This window comes from Orbicella franksi, chromosome 9 (assembly GCF_964199315.1).
Source record: "Orbicella franksi chromosome 9, jaOrbFran1.1, whole genome shotgun sequence".
Lineage (NCBI taxonomy): Eukaryota > Metazoa > Cnidaria > Anthozoa > Scleractinia > Merulinidae > Orbicella > Orbicella franksi.
Genome location: NC_138153.1, coordinates 13,128,188 through 13,143,001, shown reverse-complemented (window position 1 = coordinate 13,143,001; position 14,814 = coordinate 13,128,188). Strand labels below are relative to the sequence as shown.

General features: G+C 37.9%; 1 protein-coding gene and 1 long non-coding RNA gene across 2 annotated transcripts in view; one reads left to right on the top strand and one right to left on the bottom strand.

Moving 5' to 3' along the window:
- Positions 1-378: 378 nt before the first annotated feature.
- The window catches only part of LOC145498079 (uncharacterized), a 34,223-nt gene continuing 19,787 nt past the window's right edge, over positions 379-14,814 (bottom strand). Inside the window, exon 3 of the long non-coding RNA XR_014050773.1 lies at positions 379-622. This is a non-coding gene — a long non-coding RNA (uncharacterized LOC145498079). The remainder of the gene's footprint in view (positions 623-14,814) is intronic.
- LOC145498065 (QRFP-like peptide receptor) lies at positions 9,322-14,718 on the top strand. The gene has a single exon (XM_081477945.1). The coding sequence runs from the start codon at positions 9,661-9,663 to the stop codon at positions 10,849-10,851; it is 1,191 nt and encodes a 396-aa protein (XP_081334071.1). The 5' UTR covers positions 9,322-9,660; the 3' UTR covers positions 10,852-14,718.

The following is a 14,814-nucleotide window of genomic DNA, read 5'->3' as shown; positions in this document are numbered from 1 at the left end:
ATAAAATAGCTCCATAATCATAAGGTTTGGGATTTTTGCTATGGCTTTCCGGGTGCGAAAACGTTTCGGAACCTTCGAGAAACGGGCCTCAGCTGGTCACCCGACTCGCAATTGGCAACCAGTTTCGCCAAGACGCTAATTTCACGTCCCAGACCATCTAACTCAACCGAGGCAAATTTTGGTCCAAGTTTCTCGTTCCACGATTCTCTTCACTAATATAAAGTTTGTTTGATCAGCAGCATATTACTATTCAACGTGGCGAGCAGGTGAACAAACATAGCGAGCCACAATTTTATATCTGTTTAATTAAGATTACGAAATAACCTGATCGTTTGTTTACAAATGCGAAATCAGAAAAAAATGCCGTCATTCTTACACGTTGACACTTAAAGTCACATTTTTGAATTACTGGTTTTCAGTACTTTTTAATTAAAAGTGCTTAAAACATCAGTGGTATAATTTATTCTCTAACAACAAAAGACTACTATTTATTGGATATAACAGATAAATGTCAATTTCTTATTTAAAAAAGTCCAACCTTGTGTAAATGCAGAAGCCAGTCCTTTTGCTCTTGACTAAATACGGCTTGTAAACGTTACCGAACATGGCAGCTTAAATGGAACTGTTGAAAAACAAAGAAAAATTTCATCATTAAACAATAAAAGTTGTATCTCATGTTGAATTTTGTAATGCGAAGATATCTACGAAAACTTTTTCATGGTGATCAAAAAGAAGGAATAGAAAAGTGAAACTACAGACATTAAAGTTGAGAAAAATCTACAAAGTGTAAATAACGCCACCTTTCAAGTTATGCAAACAAAAAGGATTAAGTCCACACAAAGCCTGAGAAATTTGAAAACAGCGAAACGCATGAAATGTTTTCCGTTCACACTACGCCGGAGAAATTTGAAAACGGCGTTTTCATTCTGAAAACGCATCAAATGTTTTCCGTCGCAGAAATTTTAAAATGCAATAATCACCAGTCATTTTGGATTTTTGTTTGAGGAAGACTCGAACTGGGAATTCACATTATTGTGGCGTCATCGTTTTCGAAAAGCTTCGTTTTCAAAATGTTTTCCGTTTACACTAACACGCAAAGCCGACATTTTCAAATTCCGCCGGTTTGAAGAGGGTTTAGGAAAAGCTCCGTTTTCGTGACGGATTAGTGTGGAAGGTAGGCCTGACGGTAACCGTTGAAATAAAGCCGCGCTTTTAAATTTCTCCGGCGTAGTGTTGACGGGGCCTAAAAGACGCATATGAACGCGAATGGAAAAAAACACAAGCAATCTAAGCAATAGTTGAAAGCCATCTTTGTATGTCTAAAGCAAAACTTAATAATGAAAATGTCAAGAAGAAAAGTCATTCGTTTCAAGTGTATTTTTATTTTGTGTCTAGATATAAGCAAATTGTTAATTCGCGGCTACGGTCTTCACATTTAGGGAGTAAAATTCCATTACGGTAATGCCAACATAAGAGCTGGCGAATAATCATGCTATCAACGGAAGGAAAGAATTTGTGTGCTATGGGAGTAAGATGCGAGATTCCAGTATAAGGTTATCAGCATTTGATTCGTTTGCAGAGAAGAGTATTTCAGTTGATGCTTGCGGAGGATTAACACATTTAAAACGAGGGGTGTAAGAATAATTGTAATTGGAACTTCAACAAAATGGCCTTGAAGTCTTAACACCCCCAAAACATCTGAGTGCTACTGCTGTACACATTTGACTGCGTTTTACATTTAATTCATTGACTCTGGCGAGCCCCTTCGTTCAAGGATCGGACAGTCAAGAAGTACTCAGCTGATCGATTTGTAAAAGTACCACGAAATTACGTTTTCCCATTACTTGTAAAGTTTTAGTTACTTACTGAAACCACATCACGTAAGAGGCTGTTAATCAAAACATTCTCTACTTTAAGAATTATTATAATTTGTCTTTTGCTGCGCTAAGTAGGAATATGAGAGATTTTAATTGATATTCCTACTCGCTCCTTTTGCCAACAACATAAGCAATACAAAATCAATACGACATAATCTAGAGAAGTTTTAACAATGCAGTTTGTCTGTTTTTACTGGCAAAGGTCTATAATTTTCTTTCTTTTTTTTGTTTAAAATTTCCACCTGCAGTCAGAAGTTAAATCATAAACCCAGAAAGTATATGTAGAAATAGGGGAAGTAACCAACACAAGGCAGGAAATGGCTGGAAAGAAAAGGCAAGACTCTCGGCTGAATATAATTGATCGATATCAACATCATAGGGGGTAAATACGAATCCACTGCTGCTGAACTACAAAGTCAAAAATCAAAAATAGTTTCTCATCAAAACAGGAACATTACAGGAAATTTATTGGGCTCCGAGTAATCGATAGGGGAAGCTAAGTTTTTCTAGCATGTGTGTTGCGTGCTTCATTAGGATGCCAAATACAACAGCACGGAGGGTAGGGAGTATATCAGTAATCAACTGCATTATATATATTTCATTGTAGGAGAACAGATATTTTATTAACTATTCGAAATCACACTTGACTGTTGGACAGCTGCTTTTTGACGCTCTTTTGATATTAATTGAAGATTATTTTCTCCTGTGTTCGTTTGTGTGAAAGATGCTCCAACGGAAGCGTTAAAGCGATCTATATCAACAATTACATTTGGTTATTATTTAGTGACATCTGAGGCCAGGGGAGTATTACATGCGGGTAGGTGTTCAAGAATTCTTAGTGAAAATAACATTGTGATGTATTCAATTTAACAATAACTTAGGCAGAAATAAAACATTTCAGTAAGGATAGATTCGCGTTAGTCCGCAACATTTTATTTGTATAATCCATTTGATTTAGATTTCCGAAACCACCGTTGATTCTTTTGTACAATACTTCTGGTAGATTACACGAAAATAACCTTTGCGACCCTCTTTTAAGAGCATCTCTATGACTTGGAAAATTAAAGTTGCGTGCTAAAACTGCCTCACATGGATGGTTGTTGTTCAAAACAATGTCTGCTAAAAGAATTAAACATGCCAAACACGAAGAAAATAAGAGATCTTTTCAAATTGACATTCCATATTGTAGATTTTGTCAACAACGTCATCCATACCAAAACAGTACATGATACATGCCACAATAGCGGAACAGTTTTCACAATAGCGGCTGTATTATTTCTCGATGGTTGCAATTTTATCGAGGTCGGAGGGGTGGGTGTATAATTTAGTCCAAACTAAAACAAAAAGTCCACCTGCATGCAATCAGAATAAAACCCCATATAAACCTGAACAGTAAATATAGAGGTAGAAAACTTGACCAAAAAAGTTAGGAAATGACTGGAAAAAAGAAAAAAAAACTCTCGCCTTTACATGACTGATTAAAATGGAAAATAAAAGGTCAATACGAACCTAGTGCTGCCGAACTACGGAGAGAAATTATTTAGTCTCTCATCAAAACAGGAACATTCTAGGAAGTTTAATGGACTACCAATAATCAGTAGGCGAAGTTAAGTTTCTCTAGCGTGTGCAAGTTGCGTGCTGCTTGGGATGTCAAACTCAATTAACAGCACCGTGTGTAGCGAGTATGTCAGTAATAAACTGCATTATCTATATTTCATTGTAAGAGAAGAGGGATTTAATTTACCTTTCAAAAATTAAGCATGACTGTTGGACAGGTGCTTTGTGGTGGTCAGTTGATATCAATGGACTGAGTTTGTTTTCCCCTTTGATCTTTTGTGTGATCTGTTTATTAGATTACCACGATCTATATCACGAGTTGCATTTGGTCACCATTTAATGATACCTGAAGCCAGGGTGGTATTATATGTGGGTAAGTTTTTGCGAATTCTTAAAACAAAGAGAACTTAAAATTGTTTTAGTGGTAATAGCATTGTGATATACTCCCTGTAAGAATAACTAAAGCAGAAATGAATCATTTCAGAAGGATAAAACTACAGATGCGTGTTAGCCTGCAGAATCATTCATTGCTTTATCCATTTGATTTAGGCGTCCGGAAGATCATTTGATTCTGTTGTACAGGGCAACTTGTTCCAGTGTGACATACTAGATAGGTTGACCGGGTTGTTCAAAGCCCGATTAAGCTAACGTAGGATTAGCGAAAATTTTGGTTTCAGTTTTATAACTTTTCGGTGAGGTTTTCTGTTTACATTGTTTGTCCTCCAGTTTTCAAACTACGTAAGACACAAGCAGCGGAAAACATTTTTATACATGTTTAATTAATATCTCGGTTAACTTCAACCGTAGTGTTGACGGGGCCTAAAAGATGCATATGAACGGGAATGGAAAAAAAAAAATCGGTAGTCTTAGCAATAATTGAAAGCCATCTTTGTATGTCCAAAGCAAAACTTAATAATGGAAAATTTCAAGAAGAAAAATCGTTTGTTTCAACTGTATTTTTACTTTGTGTCTAGATATAAGCAAATTGTTAATTCGTGGCTACAGTCTTCTCTTTTAGGGAGTTAAATTCCATTACAGTAACGCAAACATAAGGGCTGGCGATTATGGTTGTAACGGAAGGAGAAAATCGCAAAAGTGTGCTAAGGATGCCAGATTCCAGTATGAGGTTATCAACATTTAATTTGTTTGTAGAGAAGAGTCTTTCAGTTGATGCTTGCGGCGGATTAACACATTAAAACGAAGGATGTAAGAATAATTGTAATTGGAACCTCAACAAAATGACCTTGAAGGACGAGGCTACACCTCGAGAAGTCTTCACACCCCCAAAACATCCGAGTGCTACTACTACATACGTTGCCAGTGCTACATATTTAGATATCTAGAACTGGGAGTGTTGTACTCGTTTATCGTCAAAATGGTGTACAAAAATTAGGATTTGGTGTCGGTTTTTCAAATTTTATTGTCACGTCAAGGAAACACTGCATAGATGTTCATCATTCGATTTCGATTCAGATAAACTTTGTCCCCACAGCAAACGTAGAACTTAAAGTTGCCTTTGTCGTCTATACCATTATATTTTGGAAATAATCCCAATATTTTCTCCCGTTTTAGTAAGTTTTATTTTTTTCTAGTATTCTATTAAGATCTTTAAAGAATTTAATATTTTCATTGTTTGTAATGCAATACGTTTGACTGCGTTTTACATTTAATTCATTGACTCTGACAAGCCCCTTCGCTCGAGGCCAATCAAGAGGTACTCAGATGATCGATTTGTAAAAGCAAAACGAAATTACGTTTTCAAATTACTTGAAAAGTTTTAGTTACGTACTGAAACAACATCACGTAAGAGGCTGTTAATCAAAATATTCTCTACTTTAGGAATTATAATAATTTGCCTTTTGCTGCGCCAAGTAGAAGACAAAACAAGAGATTTTAATTGACATTCCAACTCGCTACTTTTGCAACAACATTAGCAATACAAAACCAATACACAACCTAGAGAAGTTTTAACAACGCAGTTTGCCTGTTTCTTATCGGCAAAGGTGTATAAATTTCTTTCTTTTTTGTTTTTAATTTCCACCTGCAGTCAGAAGTTAACTCATAAACCCAGACAGTAAATGTAGAAATAGGGGAAGGAGGAAATGGCTGGAAAGAAAAGGCAAGACATCTCGGCTGAACATAATTGATCGATATCAACAACATAGGGGGTAAATACGAAACCAGTGCTGCTGAACTATGGAGTAAAAATACCGTCTCATCAAAACAGGCACGTTAAGAACGTTTATTAGGCTTCGAATAGTCGGTAGAAGTTTAGTACGTTTTTATAGCTTGCGCGTGTTGCGTGCTTCATTAGGATGTCAAAGACAACAGCACGGAGGGTAGTGGGCATATCTGTGATCAACTACTTTGTATAAATTTCATTGTAAGAGAAGGGGGATTTTATGACTTTTGGACAGCTGTTATTTGACGCTCTGTTGATATTAATTGAAGTTTGTTTTCTCCTGTGTTCTTTTGTGCGATCTATCTAAGGATGCACCAACGGAAGCGTTAAAGCGATCTATATCAAGAATTACATTTGGTCGCCATTAAGTGATATCTGAAGCCAGGGTAGTGTAGGTTTTCGAGAATCCATAGTAAAAATAGGATTGCGATGAATTCACTTTAAGAATAACTAAGGCAGAAAAGAAATCCCTTCAGAAGGGTAGATTTGCGTTAGTCCGCAACATTTTATTTGTAGAATGCATTTGATTTAGTTTCCGAAACAACGGTTGATTCTGGTGTACAATGCTTCTCGTGTTTTCTATGGAAAGAACCCTTACGACCCTCTCTTCAGAGCATCTCAACTACTTGTATGACTAAATTTGCTGTTGAATCCGCCTTTCATGAAAGCTTTTAATCAAGACAATATCTACTTAAGATCAGAATTAAACATGCCGAGTAGGAAGAAAATAAGAGATCGATCTTTTAAAATTGACATTGTATTTAGCTAACAGCGTTATCCATACCAAAACAATACATGATAACTGCCATAATAGCAGAAAAATTTTAACAATACCGGATTTATTATTTCTCGATGGTTGCAATTTCATCGAGGTCGGAAGGGTGTGAGAATTTAGTCAAATCTAAAAACAAACAGTCCACCTGCATGCAATCCGAATTAAACCCCATATAAACCTGAACAGCAAATAAAGAAGTAAAAGACTTAACCAACAAAAGGTAAAACTGAAATGGTAGGAAAGAAAAGGGAAAACGTTTGGGTGAATATGATTGTTTGATGTCAACCATATGTGAGGCAAATACGAACCTAATGCCGTCGAACTACGGACAAAAATAAGTCTCTCATCAAAACAGGAACATTGTAGGAGGTTTATTACACGGGCTCCGAATAATCGGTAGGCGAAGTTTAGTTTTGATAGCACGCGCGTGTTGCGCGCTTCATTAGGATGTCAAACACAATTAACAGCACCTTGTGTAACGAGTATGTCAGTAGTAAACTGCATTATCTATATTTCATTGTAAGAGAGGGGGGATTTTGTTTACTTTTCAAAAATCAAACAGGACTCTTGGACAGGTGCTTTGTGATACTCAATTGATATCAATGGTAGTGTGTTCCCTCCTGTGTTCTTTTGTGAGATCTATTTATTAGGTTACAACGGAAGCGTTAAAGTCTTTATACCACCAGATCTATATTAAGAATTACATTTGTTCACCATTCATTGATGTGCGAAGGCTGGGTGGTGTTACTTGCGGGTAAGTTTCGAGAATCCGTAAAACAAAAACAAAAAACTAAAAAAATTGTTTAGTGGTAATAGCATTGTGATGTATCTATCCACTGTAAGAATAATTAAGGTAGAAGAGAAATTATTTTACAGGGATAGATTAGTGCGAAAGACCAGTTTATTCTGGGGTTCAACTCAATCCAGTGTGGTATACTAGATAGCCGTGCCGGCTTGTTGAAAGCCCGATTAAGTTAACGTAGGATTAGCGAGAATTTTGATTTCAGTTTTATAACTTTTCCGTTTCTATTGTTTGTCCTTCAGTTTTAAGTTTGAACAATCTCAAACTACACAAAACGTAAGCAATGAAAAACATTTTTATACAAGTTAAAGTGATGCTTTAGTGTTTAACTTTAATCCTGGGCTGGCGTTAACCGGCTTTCGAAAACTCGGCAAAGGCCTTAGCCGAAACATCGGCGAAACATCGCCAGAAAAATCATGAGCTCGACTCGAAAGCCGGGCGGGCAGTGTTCCCTCATAATTTTCGAATGCATCCAAAGAATTATATCATTCACATAAATAAAGAGCCTCGGTGTATCCTCTGAAAGATGTTTGACACTGATTAACCTGGCATGAAAGGTTTATTCAGGTTTTTGGGAAAATATTGAATTGTTCAAAAATTGCAAACAAAAATTTGGCGTTTGTGTCACACGGCATGCCAGAATCGCCCGGAAAAAAGCTCACTTGGAGCCTGGGCCTCTTTTGTAGTGTTTGGAACGAGACCACCTGTACCAGTGGGGTGTAATCGAGTACTAGTCATTAATTCAAGATTGTAGTGCGACGAAAATCTACCAATACAAAGGAAATCTTCAAAACTGGGAGACACAGGAAAAATACAGGTGCTTGGATGACCTGCCGACAGCCTCCTGCCGCCGTCACAAGTGAAAATGGCTATATAAGTAAATAAAGTTAAAAGCATGTTAATGGTATTTGGAGTGTTCGTCACGGAAGTGTTATCTCGACGTGGATTACATGCATTTTCTTTGGCACCAGACATATATTTAGTAGAGAAGAAGTCTAATTATAAAGAGCTTGAGCCCACATTCCACATTGGTTATTGAGTTTTGGTCCGTTGAGCTTTTATTTGTCTGTTGTTTTCGTCGTCAAAGCTAAATTTACTACCAAAAAAATCCCTGAGTGATGACATCAGGGTTTTAAGAAAACGCGAAAGAAAAAAGAGAGTCAAAATATCAGGATGAATGAAAAACGTCTGCTTTTTTCACATCCACATGGCTTTTGACGTACACTGCACGCGCATTATGGACTTAAACAAATTGGTGACATACAATTTAATTTTTATGATAAGAAAGCATGGAAGGAAAATATTTTCCATCCTTTTTTGTGTTCGTGCATAGGAATCGTACGCGAAGAATAAACTTGCTCTACCTTTTGACAAATTTTGTTCTCCCAATAAAACGATCGATGAACCGAAGTGATCTGTCATTCCACGAATGTAATCTTTGATGCTTCATCTGTTTATTTACATTTTTATATTTAGAACATGTTGAAACGAATTCCTAGTTTCCCCTTAAACGGAATTGTGTAGTCACACTCTTGACAATTACATGGGTGCTTTAACTCGATTTTATTGTAATATTGCGATTTATGCCGTGAACTTGCTACTGCTGTTGCTGGATGTTGCAAAAAGATTTGCGAGCGCCAACAAAATCCCTGTTATCGGCTGGCTAAATTGCATATGAAATACTAACCCAGGCGGAAGATGAAAGTCTCGCAAGAAATTAATTAAAACCTAAGACTACAGTTTGCTCTGAAATTAAAACTCTTGGTTATTTTCAAATGTATTCAATTACCAAAATGTCCTTCTGCGCTTATATTTGCGATTATTGTAAACAATATCCTTTTCTTTCACGCCTTAATTTCAGCATCCATTTGGTACGATGTTTCTTATTTGTAGATATTGCTTAAGGGAATAAATTGACTGAGATGAGCGAAACAATATTTCGTGCTTTTTGCAATCGAGAGTGACAGCCTTTCAAGGACAAATAATGCGCGGGCTAACTTAAGCGTATATCGACTTCAGTCCCTAGTTATTGAACTCTTATGAAGTCTGAGTGGTTTGACGTAGCTGACAAAAGTTGTATTACCCCTGCGGTAATATTGCTGACAATAACGTGGTTCAATTTGTATAGGTCGTGAAGTGAGTCCGGAGCAAAATGTCACTCTACAGTCAACGCATGGAACCTCTCTCATTGTACAATTTATAGTTTTACTGTTTTGAGGACAAAGCGGAAATTTGGGAAGGAAATATTTACAGTGTTCGGTCGATAAGCATGCGATATCCATAAAAAAGGACAACGGCTTTAGCTGGGAGACGTAGAAGATGTATATTTACGGGGAGTTTTCTTATCTTCAGTATCGGATTACCGATTCTAACTGATGCACTCCGAACATTTATTAAACATTATGACTTTGATGTCCTGGAAAACACTTAGGAGCTTCCCACCTTAAGGAAAGGCTTCTAATTTAACATGTTTGACAACAATAATGCAAGCAACCAGACTGTTGACTCGATGGTTGGCGATGATGCATGCCCCGCACATTTCACTACAACGGCCGAGAGAGTCGGTAAACTTATCGCCTACATCATTATATTTGTGATTTCCTTGACGGGGAATACTCTAATTATTTACGTGGTCCGTAAAAGCAAGAACATTCAAAGAAACGTGAATTATTTGATTTTAAACATGGCTGTATCGGACTTGTTCACACCAGCGTTTGTGATTCCCACAAAAATTGTACAAATCATTCTAGATATCGGCGACGGTAGGTGGCCCATAACTGGACTAGGAGGACAAATAACGTGCAAGATGCTTTACTTTGTAAAAGATGTAACACTGCCTGTCTCTACTCTGACGCTGGTTTTAATAGCTCTTGAAAGATATGTGGCTGTCGTGTTTCCCCTCCGCGCCAAAAGAATCACATCTAGACTGCGAGTGGCACTGATCCTGTCGACGTGGATAATTAGCATAGCCTTTCATGGTCCTTACTTGTACATCTTCAAAGTGGTTGAACATGATTCTGAAGCGTATTGTATTGCAAGTTGGGAGCCTTCGTTTGAAGAGCCCTCGACCGGAAAGTTTTACGCCACGTTTCTTTGCGTTGCGCTCGTCATAATTCCATTCACTCTTCTGGCGGTGATATACACGATCATTGTACTAACTCTGGTGAGGCAAAGAAACGCCTTGAGAGGCGCAGTTCGCGGAGGGGTTATTCGCGACAAAATGAACAGAAATGTGCTAAAGATGGCAGTGACAATCGTCGTCGTGTTTGCCATTTGCTGGGCTCCGTTTAACATTTATACTTTTATTTTGATATTTGTGTGGAACTGGCAAGCTCCTAGCTGCGTGCTCCCTGCTTTTCCATTTATAGCTGAATTTTTTACCCACGCCAACAGTGCTGTAAACCCGTTCATATATTTCGGCTTCGTGGAGAATTACCGTCGTAGTCTGCGAAATGCTCTAAATGGCTCCATCCTACAAACAAGTGTTCAGGAGGTCGAGAATAGGTTGAGTTATCGTCGCGACACGTTCGAGCTCACGACCATTCGTCGCCAAAGAGCGCCCACTTTAGAAACCAAAGCTGCCGGAATTCTTATGACCTCGTCGAAAAGACTAAATATGAGATGCGAAAGCGAAGGAACAATTGTGGAGACATTGTAACTGACTGAACACCGATTCTTATTCCCGAACTAGAGTTAATCAGGCTTAATATAACTACTCGGAATCCCGATCTCTGGAACTCTCGAGATTTCAAACCTTTGATAATTCAAACCAAACGTCATTTCCCGAACCCTGCAACTTTATCCCCGATTTCTCAAATTGATCGATTTTTTAAAGCAATTTTCGTTTTCCTTGGAGTTCGAAAAATCGGGATTCTACTGTATCTTATACCAATAAACCATTGCTTAAATATTTTAAGGGTTTTGTGGAGGCTTTATTTCCTGAACGAGTATCCTTGATGAAAGTTGTTTCGTTCCAAAAAAATGGTCGAGTCTAAAGAGTTTTTGGTGCACTTAACAGTACTACATTAATTATGGAAGGTCTCTGGAGAAAAATGACGAGGAACGGAAAACAGGTTCTGCAGTCGTCTCTACGGAACATTCTCAGTAATCTGGGAATTTACGATATAAAATACAAAGTCAATTCTATGGTTGGTGGCTAACGCTGGGGGAAAAGTTAAAACATATGCTTTAAGTACCTCAAGCATTTTACTAGTCTTATCTCAATGTGAATATATCGAGGCTATCTTTCAGTTCGTGACAGCTTATCAGTATGCGGGGAGTGTATCACATTAAAAAGGAAAATAAATCACAAAAATTTAGAGAGGAAGCCACAACAGCCTTAACTCACTTTCAAACGGGGCGTCTATCCCGTTTGAATATGGGGAGCAAAACAGAAGAGCACCGCCAAACAATTACAGCACCAGGCCTGAATCGCACCCACGCAACACTGGTGGAAGACTATAACTCTCTGGGCAAGTGGTGGGAGACGAGCTCTCTTGTCAACACTGGAGCCGGGAGAAAAGCTCTCTCAGTACTGTGCCACCATCCCTGCTCACCACAGTTGAATCTAGTCCTTGCTGCCATAAGCCTTCCGTAGTTACGTGGTAGAATGTCCATCCAGTATGCAGACCGATAAAGCCAATCCTTGTTAAAATATTTGCTACGTGAGCACAAACGATTACGTTTCTGATTTAGCTACAAGAATATGAGAAAAAAAATTGTATGGGCTTATTAGCATTTTTGTCACCAATAAATTCTGCAGTTTTTTAAAGCCGATATCTCCTTCAATATTACTCCCAAGGAGCTGAAGCTTTTATCATGTAATATATTTCCCTAGCTCTTTGACTCTTTGGAATCCATTCTTATCGAATGAAAATGTAAACAATGACATCAGCAAGGATCGTCATATATTCCACTCCTAATGGTGGAACTCGAAATTCTTCTCACGAGAGGATTGCGTTATTCATTGATTGCATGTAATGTCTGTCTCATTCTATGACTTGTTATGAGACAAAATTCAGCGAAATACAACAGAGTTACAAAGACCATCCGATAAGCAAGGTACTTCAACAACTGTCAAACGGAGCGAGCGACGTTTTCGTCAGAACATCAGCACAGACGTTTTTTATTAGTCAGCCGACAGTCATCAGTTATAAACATGTGTCGCAACCAGTTTGGCTGTCGGTTATTAAAATTCACTACTTCTTGACACTCAAGTCCTGTCAAATGGATATCATATGTATATTTGCTGGGGCAACTGAGCACTTTGCAGCTTAATAGAACGTTTTCAGTAAAGAAAAGAGGCGCTATGTTTACTGTGTTCACGTTATTACCAGGTCACATGTAATTTACTTTATGATGACTAAGAAAATTACTTCATTGTGAGAGGCTGAGAACAGGCCAATTTATCGTTAATTCTTAATTTGCACTGCAGGGCAAATTAACGTGCACGCATTCGCAATTTTCTTGGTCGTATAATAAATGTGTAGTCCTGTGAGAGCTCGAGCAATAGGCCATGTTCCATATATCAATATTGTAACATGGCTCCGAGGCTTTCAGGTCAAAATTGTAAATTTTGTATCTAGACTTAGATACAAAGAAAGCAACTCCAAATAGAGAAGTTTGTCCAGAACGCCTCGGAGCCATGTCAGAATATTGCAATATCGTATGTGGCCTATTAAGGATTTACACTAGTCGTGATATTTGACAACTCTTTCAAATTACACTCGCCCAAAAGCTCTTTCAATTTAAGAGAATTTTTCAAGTATCACTCGTAATGTAAATCCTTAATTGCGCTCGCATTCAAACAATAACCTATACTACTTTGCACTTGTGCATGTGTAGTCCCGTGGCAGAGTTCTCGCAAGTTCTGCAAAAACAGCGGGCGATCAGTATCTAGTTTAGTGTTTAGTCTCTATGATCATTTTCAGCGTTTGGGGTACAGTAACGAGACTCTATTTGCCGCAACAGAGCCTGTCTCAGTACTTAGTAGACACTTGTAAGGATTACAATAAAAATCACAACAATAAAACATCATTTTTTCTCTGCTGGGTGGCTTTCAATGTTAACATTTGCTGCTATTTATTTTTGGCCCACCAGTGGCTTTCTCCGTGAAAAAAGGAGCTGAGACGAGGGTTAAAAGATACGTGACCTTAGATGATTTTCCAGAAACTCTTTTCCATCAAAATTTGTACAGATAAAACAAGACAATCCACCCGGAGAACGACTTTAGTGGAAGGACTTTAGGCTTTTTGTGTTAAAAAAGAAAAAAAACTCTGATAACCCCTCACTTCTTTTCTCATTCTTTTCCCACCACTTTATTTTATTCACTTTTTCCTAACTTTCTATTTTTTTTATTTATTTATTAAAAACACTTGTAATTAAATCTTGATAGGCTGGCCCGCCTAGACTAGCACTAGCTATCTGCAGGACAGTCCAACTGTGAAATAAAGATTAATCGATTGATTGATTCAACTCGGAGCAAGCTTAGCATCTTGCAAAGGACGGACGGGAATGGAGAACGGTTTTGAAGCTATGCGGCACCTAAAGGACTGATATTAAAACGCTAGTTTTCCTGTCTTCTTTAGAAACCGCACGAACTTGCGCTCCTTTGCTAGGTAAGTAGTTGACCAAAAAAAGGAGAACTGATAACGTGTGAAAATATCGTGCTTTGTTCAAGTCACAGTGTGTAGGTGACTGTCTGTAAATAAACAATTAACTTTTCGGTTTCTTGGACAACTTTAGCGATGGACTCTCGCTCGAAGATCAAACAGCAGTTGATTGTTGTTATCTCTCTTGGAGGCATGATCAATTAAGATATATATTTTTCTAAAGTCATTAATATTTATTAAATTGCTGTAAAACACGTCTACTTTAGCTGAGTGTATTTTACCGCCGGAGTAGGGGAACTTCGATTAAAGTTTTCCTGTTGAAACCGGACTCTCCATGGGGCTCCATAAATCCTTTACCCTACCACGTCCTCAGTTTTTGTTCTTTCTAGTCCTAGTTGCAACACTCCTCCTCATGTAAATACACAACTCGCAAGCTCCTTACCATTTAGGTCACAGTTGAAGCATGTTTTCCATCTGCAAACCGCACGTACTACAACATCTAAGGCATTCCCAACCCTCGTTCAATCAGTCAAGCAATCAATCAACACTTTATACACGTTGCGCCTAAGAGCTACGTAAGTTTGATCAAAATTCGAACGAGTGTGCAACAAAAACAAATTAACAACGTATATCCTAGAGTCCAACGCAGTGACTGATTGATAAAATCGTCGTTGATCTGATTGGTAATGTGGTAAATGATCGATTTCGCAACACCTTTTTTGCCGTACTTTTAAAAATGAAAAGAAAAATGCTTCTGCGATGATGACAACGCTGAAGAAAAATCCCACCTAGGTTCGGGAGAACTTTGAAGTCCTTGTGAAAACGCACGCTGCTGCTATAGGATACCAGTTGCGTTCACACCGACTTTGTAAGTTTGCACGGAGAACATGTAAATAAAAGCTGTGGGAAATCAATAAATGCATGGGAAATCAAAATAAAGGCAACACGCGTTAGTTGTTAATAACAATTTTCATTCTTAGGTAAATGGAAATTAAAGAGGTGACTTTATT

Coding starts and splice junctions, on each gene's coding strand:
- LOC145498065 (XM_081477945.1), top strand. CDS start 9,661: ATGTTTGACAACAATAATGCAAGCAACCAGACTGTTGACTCGATGGTT.